Source organism: Sinocyclocheilus rhinocerous, unplaced genomic scaffold (assembly GCF_001515625.1).
Source record: "Sinocyclocheilus rhinocerous isolate Xijiao unplaced genomic scaffold, SAMN03320098_v1.1 scaffold984, whole genome shotgun sequence".
Taxonomy (NCBI): Eukaryota; Metazoa; Chordata; class Actinopteri; order Cypriniformes; family Cyprinidae; genus Sinocyclocheilus; species Sinocyclocheilus rhinocerous.
In genome coordinates this window covers 296,418-310,853 of record NW_015643603.1, presented here as the reverse complement: position 1 = coordinate 310,853, position 14,436 = coordinate 296,418, and the positions used below count along the sequence as shown (strand labels likewise).

The following is a 14,436-nucleotide window of genomic DNA, read 5'->3' as shown; positions in this document are numbered from 1 at the left end:
AAAAAAAAAAAAAAAAAAAAAAAGGTTGTCCAATGGCCAGACAAATTTCAATCCCTCCCCTCCTGTAACCTGTCACTCACATGAAACAATCAAAGCAATCCGCTTGTTAAATCGTGACATATCAAATACTGTTTGCGGGTACAAGTCTCAACTTTGTTTCAATTGAGAATTCATTTGAGAATCTCAACAGCCGTTTATGAGCACTATTTATTTATAGCACACATAGCTAAGATTTTAAATACTCTTGACACCTGGTCAACTGAGATGTCGCTATTAAGATAAAGGTTAGGATCATGATATACACCATGAGTGTAAATTAACAGTTTGTTGTTTGCTTTTAGGTTCTCATAGAGTTTTTGAATCTGGAAACGGTGGTGTGTGACATCAGACTTAAGCACATTAGCAAAAAACAATTTAATCAATTACAATTTTCATGTTACTTGCTAAGGAAAATTTTTTTTTACGTCAGTTGACCTTTGGAACTTCTCTTATGAGAAAATGAATCTAATGGTTTGAGGTTTACTTGTATTTACCTGTGAAAATGAAGGTGGAATGACAAACTTGAACTGAACCCGACAGCTCAGAATATCAACCGTTTTTGTAGGCCGTAATGACTCTGGGTAAGACAAGAGTGTGATTTTGAACAGATTTTTGTATTTCCTGGCTGAATAATAGTATTTTGTTCATTTCCAATTAAAACTGAAACAAAGATTCCTTTATTGTGTACTATATCTTTAACAATGATCATTTTTTGAACACCAGCCAACCACTTCATATGAATGGATTAAATCATGCAGTGCAATCTATGTTTTTTAGAAGCAACCTCTAATGAATGCATTAGTTAAGATTGCTCATTTATCTGTAAGGAGACAAATTTTAGTTCTCCTTCTGCCTTTTAAGCCACATTTTTGAAAGAAATTTGTTGTAATTTGCACATTCATATTCTGATTGGTCAGTTTATACATCAGAGAAGACTTTTGGCTGTCAGCCTTCTCTGGCTCTCGTACAATGATTTGAACTTGCTTAGACTACCACATATGAAAGAAGAATCTATTTAAAAATACATCTTTATGCGTTTGAGTTATACACATTAGTTAGAGATTGATTAAAAGTAGTTTTAATAGGTTTAATAGGTAGGTTTATTTAGAATAATTTGTGAGGAAACTGAGGCTGTCTTGCCTCCTGTGATGGACTGCCACTAGTGGCACCAAAGGTGCTTTTGTTTTGCTTTTGGGACTTTGTAGTTTCTTCCTGTTTGTTCATATGCGTGTATATGCATGTTCTCCGTATCTGTTTGTGTATGTTTGAAATATTCCTAAAAGCTATAGCTGTGAGCTGTGGGTATTTCATAAAAGCCTTCGTGCACAGCGTGAGTCTGGAGACGCAGCTGTCTTCTAAACGCTGAAATATTTCTTTGCTCATCTGCTCTTTCCTCATCCCTCCTTTACTCTGTTGCCAAAACACCCAGATAGTGATGTCAGAGGAAAGCTCTCCCAAATCCGCTCTCATTTGACTTTGAAGATGGAACAAAACTGTCAGTTAGGAATTCAAAAAAGAGAAGCTATATATTTTTTCTGTTTTTCTTGATCCCATTTGCTTTTTTTGTCTTGTAATTCCCTTCCGTCTCATTTTGTTGTTCTTTTTGCTGTTCCTCACATATTTCACCTGTTTTGTATATTTCTGTCTCTTTCTCTCTTTCTCACTCTTTTGTCTCTCTTCTCTCTGGATGGACAGATCATTGTTGAAGCATCGATCTGTCCACCCAGAGAAAATTAAAATATTATATACACTACTATTCAAAAATCTGGGGGCAGCAAGATTTTTAAAAATGTTTTTGAAAGAAGCTTTTTTTTATTTTTTATTTTTTTATTCTAACCAAGGCTGCATTTATTTGATCAACAATACAGTAAAACAGTTACATTGTGAAATATTATTAGAATTTCAATTGTTTTCTATTTAAAAAATTTTTTTGTGCTAACAAAGCTGAATTTTCAGCATCATTACTCCAGTCTTCAGTGTCACATGATCCTTCAGAAATCATTAAAATGCTGATTTGGTGCTCAAGAGACATTTCTTATTATTATCAATGCTGAAAGCAGTTGTGCTGCTTAATATTTTAGTGGAAACGGTAATACTTTTTTCAGGATTCTTAGAGTAGAAAGCATTTTCACAGAAATGTTTTGTGACTTTTTTTTAGTGTCATGTTTGATCCATTTAATGAATCCTTGCTGAATGAAAGTATTAATTTCTTTAAAAAAAAATCTAAATGAAAATGAGTGGTAATGAGCATCCCTATTTCTTCAGGTTGCTCTTATTGTTTCTTAGCATGCATATTTCTCTCTTTCTCTCTTCTTGTCTTTGAGTTGAACAGTGTTTTGGATTATTGGATTAAATTCAGTTACCAGTCCTCCCATACATGCCTTTACAAATAAATAAGACCACGGCAGAAACCCAAACTCAATGGAATTTATAAGGTCCAAAGCCAATGTTGTTTTATCAGGCAGAGTCAAATCAGGTGTGGCAGGCCACTTAGGAAGAAAGCATTTCTTTCCTTCGACCTCTTGTACACAGGGAGGATTCAGTTGCGGTCAAACGTCTGTTGTTCACACACAGCTAAGCCTCTGATTCATTACCTGGGATAAGGAGAGCAATTCATGCCTCATCAGTCTTTGGCCGTGTGAGGCAGTCTTAGCTTCAGCCCTTTTTACTGTGTGCTAATAAACAAGCTAAAGATTAATGATAATAGAAAAGCCCCTACCAAGGCAACATAATTAAAAACAGCTCTGTGTGCTTCATTCTGCAGGTCAGGGAAGTGATGTTTCATTTGTTCGTGTAGTTTGATCAGAATGATCAGAAAGTTGACGAGTGCAAGGGCGAGATGTAGGGCAGTAGTGTCCATCTGATGGCTCTCTGCTCTGGAGTGTTTTCACTAGATACAAAAACACAGCACTGGGGAGTAACTAAAACTACTTTGTTCACTGGTGTGACAGTAGTTCAAGTGTTTTCGAAACAGTGTAGTTTTTACAGTAGCAAGCTATTTTTATTTTATTTTTTTCAACAAGTAGTAGTGTAACAAAGTGCTACATGGCTGTAATATTGTGTTGCACAACTCATAAAGTCTGATCAAGTCTACAAAACAATACATTTGGTCTATTTAGTGTTTGACTCACTTATATAAATGAGAAGTTATGCAGTTTCCTAGTTTTATTTACTTTTATTAATTGATAATGAAAAATACAGAGGTGGAGGCCAATATGCTTTTTCACTGTAAGATTATTATTATTATTTTTTATTCAGCAAGGATGCATTAAATTGATTGAAAGTGAAAGTTATTTTTAATGTTACAAAAGAGTTCTATTTAAAATTAATGATGTTCTTTTATTGTATTTTTGATAAAATACATGCAGCTTTGGTGTGCATAAGAGACTTCTTATGTACATAAAAATACATCGCAATGTCGTCTTACTGATGTTTGTGAGAAACCATTTGCATCAGGATGCTTTCATTTACAGTGCTGTATGGAGGCTGGTTGTAGCAGCACTCTGCATTTAGACATCTTATGAACACAGCATCAGTCTGAGAGGTAAAATCCTTTTCCAAAGCCTTTTATTGTTATCGCTATTGCATGAATTCCCCCTCAGAATGGCATTCATGAAATCATGACTTTAAATAGCTTGAGAGTGTGTATCCACCATCTAAGATGTGACCTTTTGGGGAGTATATTTCTGTGTCTGCCTTTAAGACTCTCCCACACACATGAACCATATAAAATAGATCCGCCTCAGGCCCAGGTTTTATTCATTGTATTGCTTGTGAGGGCTGATTAGCACAGAATGGTGATTTTGAGCTTGTGGGTCAATGATTGAGTCTGGCGTTTAATTCACATGCAGCCAGCTTAATGAATGAGGAAAAGTGCAGGAAGAGAGGTGAAGAGGTACTGTACACCATATCATACTGTAGGCTCTGCTGTCAATTTTCTAAGGTGAAGCAGTTGTTTCTAAATGTGATCAAATGAAGTACACACAAAACAAAACTATGAGAAAAAAAGAAAGGCCTTTGAATTACCAAATTATGTCATGTGGAGGTTATTAAAATAATACAGTTGGTGCTAATAGAGGTAACATGGAAATTAAAGCTTAATTTAATATCATGGCTGACTAAAATGGCAGAGAGCTTTTTTTTTTTACTTTTATGTTCCCTGATTGCATTATAATTTAATTTTAGATACATTAAAAAAGAGGCCTCTTTCTATACTTTTGCTATTTTTTCCCCCAACATATTCTCTTTGTTGATTTTATTTGTTATTGTTTTTCAAACTAACTCTCAGGATTAAACAGCTTATGTAAGTTTACTACTTCTATATGTGACCCTGGACCACAAAACCAGTCATAAGGGTCAATTTTTAGAAATTGAGATTTATACATCATCTGAAAGCTGAATAAATAAGCTTTCCATTGATGTATGGTTTGTTAGGAAAGGGCAATATTGGGCAGAGATACAACTATTTGAAAATCTGGAATCTGAGGGTGTAAAATATTAAGAAAATCGCCTTTAAAGTTGTCCAAATGAAGTTCTTAGCAATGCATATTACAAATCAAAAATTAAGTTTTAATATATTTACGGTAGGAAATTTACAAAATATCTTCATGGAACATGATCTTACTTAATATCCTAATGATTTTTGGCATAAAAGAAAAATCAGTAATTTTGACCCATACAATGTATTTTTGGCTACTGCTACAAATATACCCCAGCGACTTAAGACTGGTTTTGTGCTCCAGGGTCACATATGTTCTACATCATGACTTTAAAAGGTGGGGTAAAGTTGCGTGTCATTACACATAATCTGAAGCTGCAAAGCTTCACAGAAAACACACAAGGTGCTAAACAGACCTTTCTTCCATCTGGACATCACTTTTATTATATCATTTGAATGAGGTGCAACAGTATGTACCATGATTGCATTGTTTATAGATAAGATGTTTTGTACATATTGTAGTTATATGTGAGTGATGCGCATGTCTGTCTTTCAGGACGCTGGTCACCATCACCTGGGTGGTCAGGATGCGCATGGATCCATTTTTGTGAACGAGGCAGCGTTTATGTCTCCCTCTCTGAACAACAGGCACATCCACCTTCAACATCATCCACACTGTCATCATCAGACTGTTCACCTGCACTCAGGATCTATAGGATACTCGGATTCTCCCAGTGCTCAGAACAGTCTCAATTCACTCCTGGCACGATCCAACCAAAGACAGAGCTCTGCTGGATTATCCGATGGTCCTGCAGGGCATGAGAGCTGGACTGGAGGAACAATGTACTCGACCCCTCGGAGAAGTCTAACAGATATCCCAAACAATGGTAATGTTTTTACTGCAGTCACTAATTACCGTGTTGACAGTAGAGCAGAATGAAGAGTCTTACGTCACATTGCGAGTAGTTTTTTTTTTTTCATTTATGCTGCACTTTCCCCACTCCTAAAAATAATAATTATATGCATTTATTTGATCAAAAAGTTAAAAAAAATCGTAATATTGTGAAATATTTTTACAATTTAAAATAACGGTTTTCTATATTAATATATTTTAAAATGTAATTTATTCCTGTGATGGCAAAGCTGAATTTCCAGCAGTCATTACTCCAGTCTTCAGTGTCACATGATCCTTCAGAAATCCTTCTAATATGCTGATTTGCTGCTGAAGAAACATTTATTATTATCAGTGTTGAAAACAGTTGTGCTGCTTAATATTTTTGTGTAAACCATAATATATTTTCAGTAATATTTTCATAATATATTATGACTCAAACCAAAGGGTAAGAATATAAACTGATGATGTCTGGCTCAATGTGAATATAGCCTCATTACGTAACACTTGAGTTAAAAACCAGACTCAAAAAAGTCATACATTACAAATAATTGGATGAGCCTGTTGAAATACCTGTTTTGACATTAATAAGCAACTGTAAACAACCTATAGTTAACTGCACCAGGCACATGGTGACACATCCAAACAAATAGCTCCCATTATAATCAACCAAGCTCTTCATGCAAGAAGTGTCCAAAGTGCAACACACTTTGGAGTATGTGCTATAGTTTTCAATCATGTCACGGATATACCGCAATATAAAAGGTGTTGCAGAATTAGAGAATGATTGGAACATTTCTGTTATTTTATAGCTGCCCATAGTTAACAACATAGCAGAAAGTCAAGCTGGACTTTTTTTTGTATATCTTTGGCCCTTAACTATGCCATTGAAGCAAAAGAAAGATTTGATTTCATCGCATCAACTTGCGAATCGTTACTAAATCTTGTGTTGCAGCAGTGAAGGTCGATTTGCTCTCTTTGTGTTGTTAATCTGTGTTTAATAACAAAGATTCATCCTCACTCTATCACACACAGATACACATCTGTCTCAGCGATCAATTACACCTCTGTCTATTGACTGTCGGGGGGACAGTGGCGTGTGAATCAAGGGCCTCCAGCTACGGGAGACTGATTGGAACATTGATCTAAAAAATCTTTGCCAAACTCATTACAGAGTGGCCTGTCATCTTACGAGGGAGGGGAGGGGGATGAGAGGGACTGAAACCTATTCATCTGTTTTTTACACATGAGGTGTCTGAGTTGTCTGTTTAACATTATGAATTGTCTCTCTCACACATACACTTTATCTCTGTAATGTCAGAAGGTACTTGTTGAACACAGACGTGAAATGCAAGTTTTTACAGGTGGATATTACAGTAAACAATACATCTTGTTTTTTACTTGCTTTAAAGGTTCTATCCTGTGTATATATTGATCACCTCATTAACCCTCTCTCAATATTGACAGAGCGTGCACAAGGGTACATGTTTAGCTAGATTAGGGTCCCACTTCCTAGCTAATGTCATCATCTATAGGGTCTTTTTTTACCATATATACCATACCCACAATGCACATTTGCTACATTTGTTTACCTAGAATTCCCTGCTTTCTACAGGAAAACTCCATAACACTGCACTTAAGGGCTGTTTAGCATGGCTTAGTTAGTATGTGCTGGTAGTTACATGTTTCTAAATTTTATGTATTTATTTATTTATACTAAATTTATTCTTTATACTTTATACTTGATCAAAAGTGACAGCAAAGACATTAATAATGTTATAGAAATTTGTATTTCAAATAAATCTTTTGAACTTTCTACTAATCAAATAATCCTGAAAAGAAAATGTTTTACAGTTTCATCAACATATTAAGCAGCACAACCGTTTGCCAACATTGATAATAATAATAATAATAAATGTTTCTTGAGCAGCAAATCCGAATATTAGAATAATTTCTGAAGGATCATGTGACACTAAAGACTGGACTAGTGGCTGCTGAAAATTCAGCTTTGCCGTAACAAGAATAAATTACATTTTAGAATATATTGAAATTGGAAACAAGTTATATTAAATTTTAATAATATTTCACAATATTTTGGTTTTAAATGTATTTTTGACCAAATAAATGGAACCCTGGTGACCATAAGATAATTTTTTCCAAAAACAATAATAATTAATTTAAGTAAATCCTAAAACGTCTAGGGTCAAAAAAGATTATGCTAATGAGACATGCACATGCTTAAACCGATACGTGAACAAAGGAGTAGACCTTCTGTAGAGTTAAACACAGGTGAAGGTCATAATTAAATTAGTGCTGTCAGTTAATAAAAATAAAAAAACTAATCGCATAATTTTTCACTAATTTTCCCCCCCCTGAAATTAATCGCGATTAATCCCACCTAACATTAAAGTTTTTAAATAAACTTTTTTATTGCAATAATTTCACATCCTATCTTCAAATTAATGTAGAAACAACATAAAGACAGTATATTTGTAATATTTAATATAATAGCATCTTTTTTATGACTGAAGGCAAGTATAACTGATACCAATACTACTGATGTGTGTATAGAATTGGTTCTTTGATTAACAGACATCACATCAGCTGGGTTATTAGGTTAATTTGGCTGCTTAATTTTGGATCTGACACGCATCGTATTTTCTCACAACTCTCTACCTTTTCTGACTCACTTCAGGTCTTAAAGTCTCTACTAATAAGCTGACGAGTTGAATCGGGTGTTAGATGAGGGAGACAGTGCTGGGCTGCTCCAGAACAGTTTTGAAAACCACTGCATTTCAGAGACATCACAGTTCTTAAATCTGACTCATTTATAACAAATACTTACATACATCATGGTTTTAAGGCAGCTTGAATCGCCTTTTTGGTAACTTCATGACTTAACTGATAACATAACTACAATATTGCATGCTTGTTGTTTCTTTTGCACTTTAATATGAAATGATATAGGCTACAGCACACGCCGCCGCTTTTGTGCGTGCAATTAAAGAGCATGTGCTACCCCTTTTTTTTATTTTGTTCTTTGATTAACAGACATCACAGCAGCTGGGTTATTAGGTTAATTTGGCTGCTTAATTTTGGATCTGACACGCATCGTATTTTCTCACAACTCTCTACCTTTTCTGACTCACTTCAGGTCTTAAAGTCTCTACTAATAAGCTGACGAGTTGAATCGGGTGTTAGATGAGGGAGACAGTGCTGGGCTGCTCCAGAACAGTTTTGAAAACCACTGCATTTCAGAGACATCAGTTCTTAAATCTGACTCATTTATAACAAATACTTACATACATCATGGTTTTAAGGCGGCTTGAATCGCCTTTTTGGTAACTTCATGACTTAACTGATAACATAACTACAATATTGCATGCTTGTTGTTTCTTTTGCACTTTAATATGAAATGATATAGGCTACAGCACACGCCGCCGCTTTTGTGCGTGCAATTAAAGAGCATGTGCTACCAGCACAGTATAATGGCTGACAGGACAGGAAAATTAGTTTTTACTGACATATGGCCTGACAACATCTCATCTGATTGCAGTTCACTGTTGTTCTACTAAAGCTCCCTTGTCACCTGTACCTTTTCTGCACTTGTTTGACTAGCGCCTGGTGCTGAGGCGAAGTTGGAGTGCGCATCTGAAAAGTCTCCTGTTTGATGTGGTCGTAAACATGTTCTGCGTCTTAATAAACACAATTCTTGTAAAGAAAAAAAGAGACAGAAGCAGCAGTTGTGAGTGGGGTGGCTAACACTAGCTCTGCCCCTACGCTAATTGTGTTAAATATTTGTATTAATCTGAAAAAATTTATCGCATGCGTAGTGCTGGGCGGTATACCGGTTCATACCGAATACCGGTGTTTATTTTTGTTATGATATGAATTTTTAAAATACCGCAATACCGGTGTATGTCACTTAAACAAAGTTCGGAATGTGACACTGTTTGAAAGGGGTCCCTTTTCACTGTTGCACTGTGGTGAGGGCACAGCTGTATGTGTTACTAAGCGTGAAAGTTCCGAAACTGAAGCTGTAGAACTAATAGAACGTGATGACAGAAGAACTCATCCACAATATCCACATTGACCGCCACAAATATCCACCGCCCCCTGCCATCAGCTCCCGCGTCTCACACACACGAGCGTGACTTTAGCACTAGATTTAGCAACTTTAAGGCCCTTTTAGCGTTCTATTTCCATAGAATATTCATACTGACAAACCTAGCGACTTTTTTGGATAAACCTTTCGATGAAGATTTCGCCAGTGCTGTCCCGCGAACGCGAGGTCTAACTTTCCTGGAGAAGTGTCACCTCTCTCGGCGTCTGTTCTGTGCAGTGAGCGGCAGAGAAGCAGCGCATTCAGTTGGCCGCACCGCAGCCGACTCGTCAATAAATGAGTACAAAACAGCGTTTCCTAGCACCTGTCGCTTACTGATTGTTTGGAATTATAAATATGAGCGTAGTTCGTCTGATAATATCACATGCACTTTTTTGTTTGTTGTTTTTTTTAGTTTGTTACTCAGACGCAGACAGTGCGCTGCATGAGACAAAAAAGTAATATAGCCAAAACAACCGCATAGCCGCTCTTTAGTGTAGATACATGTTGATTTTATCAGACGATGCCACGATTATAAATGAGAGTGACTCATGATTAACATGTATTAAAAGGGGTCGTGTTTAGCCACTATTTAGTGTGGTATTTTTTGACAATATTCACTCATCATGACAGTAAAATAGGGCATTCTAAGTCAATATACTGCAGTATTTCCTCTCAATCAGTAGAAAATATGGTTAACACCCGGTCATGAATGAAAAAAAAAATACCGTCATGTACCGTGAAACCGGTATAATTTGGAAAAATACCGTGATATAAATTTTTGCTCATACCGCCCAACACTTATATATGGGTCGTGTTTCGTCACTATTTAGAGTGGAATTTTTCTACAATATTCACTCATCATGACAGTAAAATAGGGCATTCTAAGTCAATATACTGCAGTATTTCCTCTCTCAATCAGTAGAAAATATGGTTAACACCCGGTCATGCATGAAAAAAAAAATACCGTCATGTACCGTGAAACCGGTATAATTTTGAAAAATACCGTGATATTCATTTTTGGTCATACCGCCCAGCACTACGCATGTGTTAACGCGTTAATTTTGACAGCACTCAATTAAATAAATTTTTGTGTCCACAATGGTCATGATTCACTCAACAAACTGAAAGATCTCCTCACAGTCTGCTGTACCTTCAAACTGAACATTTGTTTTTTAATCGAAGTGCATAAATTTGAATGTTACCTGTCCTATATATGAAGGCCTTAATTGAAGTGCTGGTTAAATCAGCAAGCACTGCTTTGTTTAACTGTTCAGTCAGAGGTCAAGACCACAGCCTCACAATAGTCACTGTTTGACCTTCACTGTTCAAACAGTGCTCAGCTAACAACATTACCTCACATACACAAACATCCGGAATGGAGATAACGAAATTGGGTCATAGTTGAGAAGCAGGTAATTAAATGAGAGGGATTCATCAGCTTCATTCACAACATCACATGAATGTAAATGACATGTGATAGCATTTGAGCTGGACCCCTTGTGTGGATTAGATTTTTTTTTACATGAATGTAGTAACATGAAAATGAACATAATAGTTTGCTCAAATAAAAAAATTTTGACCCATATTATTTCCTTTGGTCAAGCACAAAAGGAGCTTCTGCTCTACATACAATGAAAAATAGATGGTCTCAAAATTATCTTTATCAGTGAATAATGACTTAAATTTCACAGAGCTAGTAGAAGACATGGAATGTATCACACAAAACCACTTCTGTGTGACTTTAATGGTACTTTTTTTTGTCCTTTGTGGAGCTTTGCATTATAAAATATCATCCACCATCCAAAATCCACAGTTGTATGCAAAACATTGTGTTTCACTGAAGAAAGAAAATGATGGATCAACATGAAGAAAATGATGAATAATGTAAGTATGGTGACTATTGATGACACAATGAATAATAACATCCGATCTTGTCTTCACAGATGTGGGTCAGCTCAGTCATGTCCAAGAATCTTGGTCAGCCGGAGTAACAGCGGCAGGGCTTCATGAAGCCGACGTCCTGCTCGTCAACCAGCCCTTTGTTACCATGGAGACAGAGAACAGAGATACTGATGGAGAGGAGAATATTGTGTATCTCTGAAATGAACAAACAAGCTTTGGTTGGTGTTGAAACAAAACATTTGGACTTGGATTTTCAATTTGAGATTTGGGCCAGGATCTGATCCCACTCCTTGTTTTTGGATTCTTTCTTTAATCTTTAATCAAACTTTTGGCCTTCTGTGACATTCTCCAGACTTCATAGCACGCACTTTGGTCTGTGTGTGAGATGGGGCTTGTCTGAGTGGCTGTATTTTGCTTTATAGCCTGGAGCCTGCAATGACAGAATCAGGTTAGGCAGCTTCAGCACACGTTTAGTCACACACATACAAAAGTCCCCCACCCACATTGCTGCACAATGTATTTTTCTCCAACTGTCCATGCCAGTTCACATCAGGATGCAAAAATACTGACCCTTTCTTTCAGTAGATGAACGATGATTTGGTTTATAAAAGCATTCACCGCCTACTATATGAGTCAGGGTTATGTATGCATGTATGTGTGCGTGTTAGAGTAAGGAATCAGATTGTCACCTATTAAATTCAATCGCTCACATTTGGAAACTGGTTTCACATGTCCATATGGAGGAGAATTTGTAATATGCGTCCTGCTTTACTCTTCTGAAATAGTTCCGATTCACTGGTGCTCATAAACCTATAATGTCACATGTGCAGCAAACGTCTAAAAAAAAAAGTCTCATCAGCACTGAGATTACAAACTGGCATTCAAAAATATTTCTTGATACTTTGGGTCATTTTTTGCCGTGCTGGCCTAAAGGCTTTGTTCACACATTTTGAATGTTGTCGGTTACATTATTCGTTGTTTGTGTGGATCAACACTATCAACACTTTTTGGTCATACATAAGCGGGCTATATTTTTGCATATTGCATAAATTCAGGCCTGCTGTCATTTCAGTCACACTAAAAAAATCCCAATTCAAATTCAAGCCATAATTGTTATAAAAGAAACGACTACAGACCAGTACTAGCTGTTAATATGTACTTGAGTTAAAGTGACAAGAATTCAATGTGAATTTGCTTTTTTAATGGCTTATCATTCTATTGAAAAACAGATTTCACGGCGCATGAGAACACTTGCTATTCTTTGTGTTTTGTTTCTTCCAATGCATAGACCTTATTTATTGTTGATATTTTTAAGGAATCATTTTTATGTACATAGAGCATGTTTTGTATAATTGTTGTATGTAGACGGGTGTATCAGGTGTTATATGTAGTAACTGTTCATACATCAGCTTTTGTGTTTTTTCTTGTTTTAAACAATTTCCATCCATTTTATTGGCATTATGATATCTAATATTCACAATGGTGTGTTTATGTACATAACTGCTAGACCACAACTCCAACTAGATATTTAAAATTCATTGTCGGTACATTTGTATCTACGCATTTTTGAATGCAGATCTACTTACGGCCATTTTGATTTCATGTTGACTTTAAGATAATTAAACTGGAGATTTAGTCTTAGTCAAGTTGGCCTTTCCACAGTGACCGCTTATGTCATACAAATGTAACAAATAAATTACAGAATTGTACAGGTACTAAAGCTTGATTCTCAGAATAGGGCTTCTTAAGACTGAATATATCAGACTGAAATTGCAAATGCAAAACCTATTTAGAAATGTTCTTTCCATTTTTGCAACAAAGGCATTTAGCTGCACAAGTAATGTGAATAGTATGATCATTTTGCCAATTCAAAACGTTAGAACCAATTGATTAATAATCCATACAGTGCAGTCTTTCAGTAATCTGTAAAAGTGTTGTACAAGATTAAACTTGTGCTGCTTGTCAAAAAAACTATGCAAATGTGTTTGTTTTTACCTTTGTAAATTTGAACATTCTCACCTAAAGGCTAACTTTTTAAAGTTGACCTATTGTCTGTATAGGGAAAAAGCCTCACTGCAAATACTACTGCATACAATTATTCTGTTTAAACCATACTGTCAGATATTTTTAGAATCTCTGATTTGTTACATATTCCGAGTGATTAGAGCAAAACCTCAATTTCTCTTTTTTCTTTCCCCCTATTATTTAGGGACCTCTAAAGGTTATTTGTACACAACTCGCAACTAACAAAGTCAATATATACCACCGCTGAGTAATGCATCAGTGCGTGGGGACATTAGCCAACCATACAAAACACCTCCCCATGGCACCGTAATGACTTTAGGAGGAGTTCCACTGTAAACCTGTCATTCCAGCAAATAAATAACAGCCATTAACTAGTATCCCACCTATGGCGCTTTTAAAGAAGAAACCCCTTTCCTGTGCATATTCTACATATTACTTTGACAGGTGTGTTAATCTTGAGACACAAGAGGACACAAAAGTAATCAATATAAAAAGCATAAGGGCCCACCAAGACACTGATGGGCCCCAAAGCATTATTTTGTAATTGTTTATTTTTATCTTATATACAGAAACATGTTTTATCCAATAATAGTGTACTAAAACAAAATTAAAATCTGTAAATTATAGCAAATGAATGGTGAAAGTGAACTTGTTCTCCTGTCACTTCAACATACAGCACGCTTTTTCTTTATTCACTTAAACCCCACATTCTACTGCACTAATGTTTTTGCGCAGCTTTGTTTTTATATGTAAACATGTCATTGACTTGTTTCATTTGTTTTGTTTTTCATCGTTTGCAGTGTCTTGTGCATGAGCACTGTTTTAGGACGCTGTCAACTTAAAAACGCATCTCGATACCGTTTTTTTTTCACTGCCCTGCTTGTTGTTTGTCTCTGAATTCTAGATGCTATGAGTTGTGACATTGTTTTGAAACATGGCTGAAACAGTGACCTATAATAGGCTATAAATATCATTTATAATTTATAATATAGAGATCAGTGAGGGGAACTGAATATTCTTCATCATATTTAGGGC

General features: G+C 35.9%; 1 protein-coding gene across 6 annotated transcripts in view; it reads left to right on the top strand.

Moving 5' to 3' along the window:
- LOC107757522 (rho guanine nucleotide exchange factor 28-like) overlaps window positions 1-13,889 on the top strand; it is an 86,106-nt gene extending 72,217 nt beyond the window's left edge. For 4 of the 6 annotated variants that reach the window (XM_016575017.1, XM_016575014.1, XM_016575016.1 and 1 more), the window contains 2 exons: window positions 5,034-5,364; window positions 11,418-13,889. In XM_016575017.1, the coding sequence (XP_016430503.1) occupies window positions 5,034-5,364; window positions 11,418-11,575 (489 nt within the window). In that variant the 3' untranslated portion in view covers window positions 11,576-13,889. Of the gene's footprint in view, window positions 1-5,033; window positions 5,365-6,404; window positions 7,048-11,417 lie in introns of those variants that run through there. The other 2 variants (XM_016575013.1, XM_016575015.1) reach the window with 2 other exon arrangements.
- Window positions 13,890-14,436: the final 547 nt, after the last annotated feature.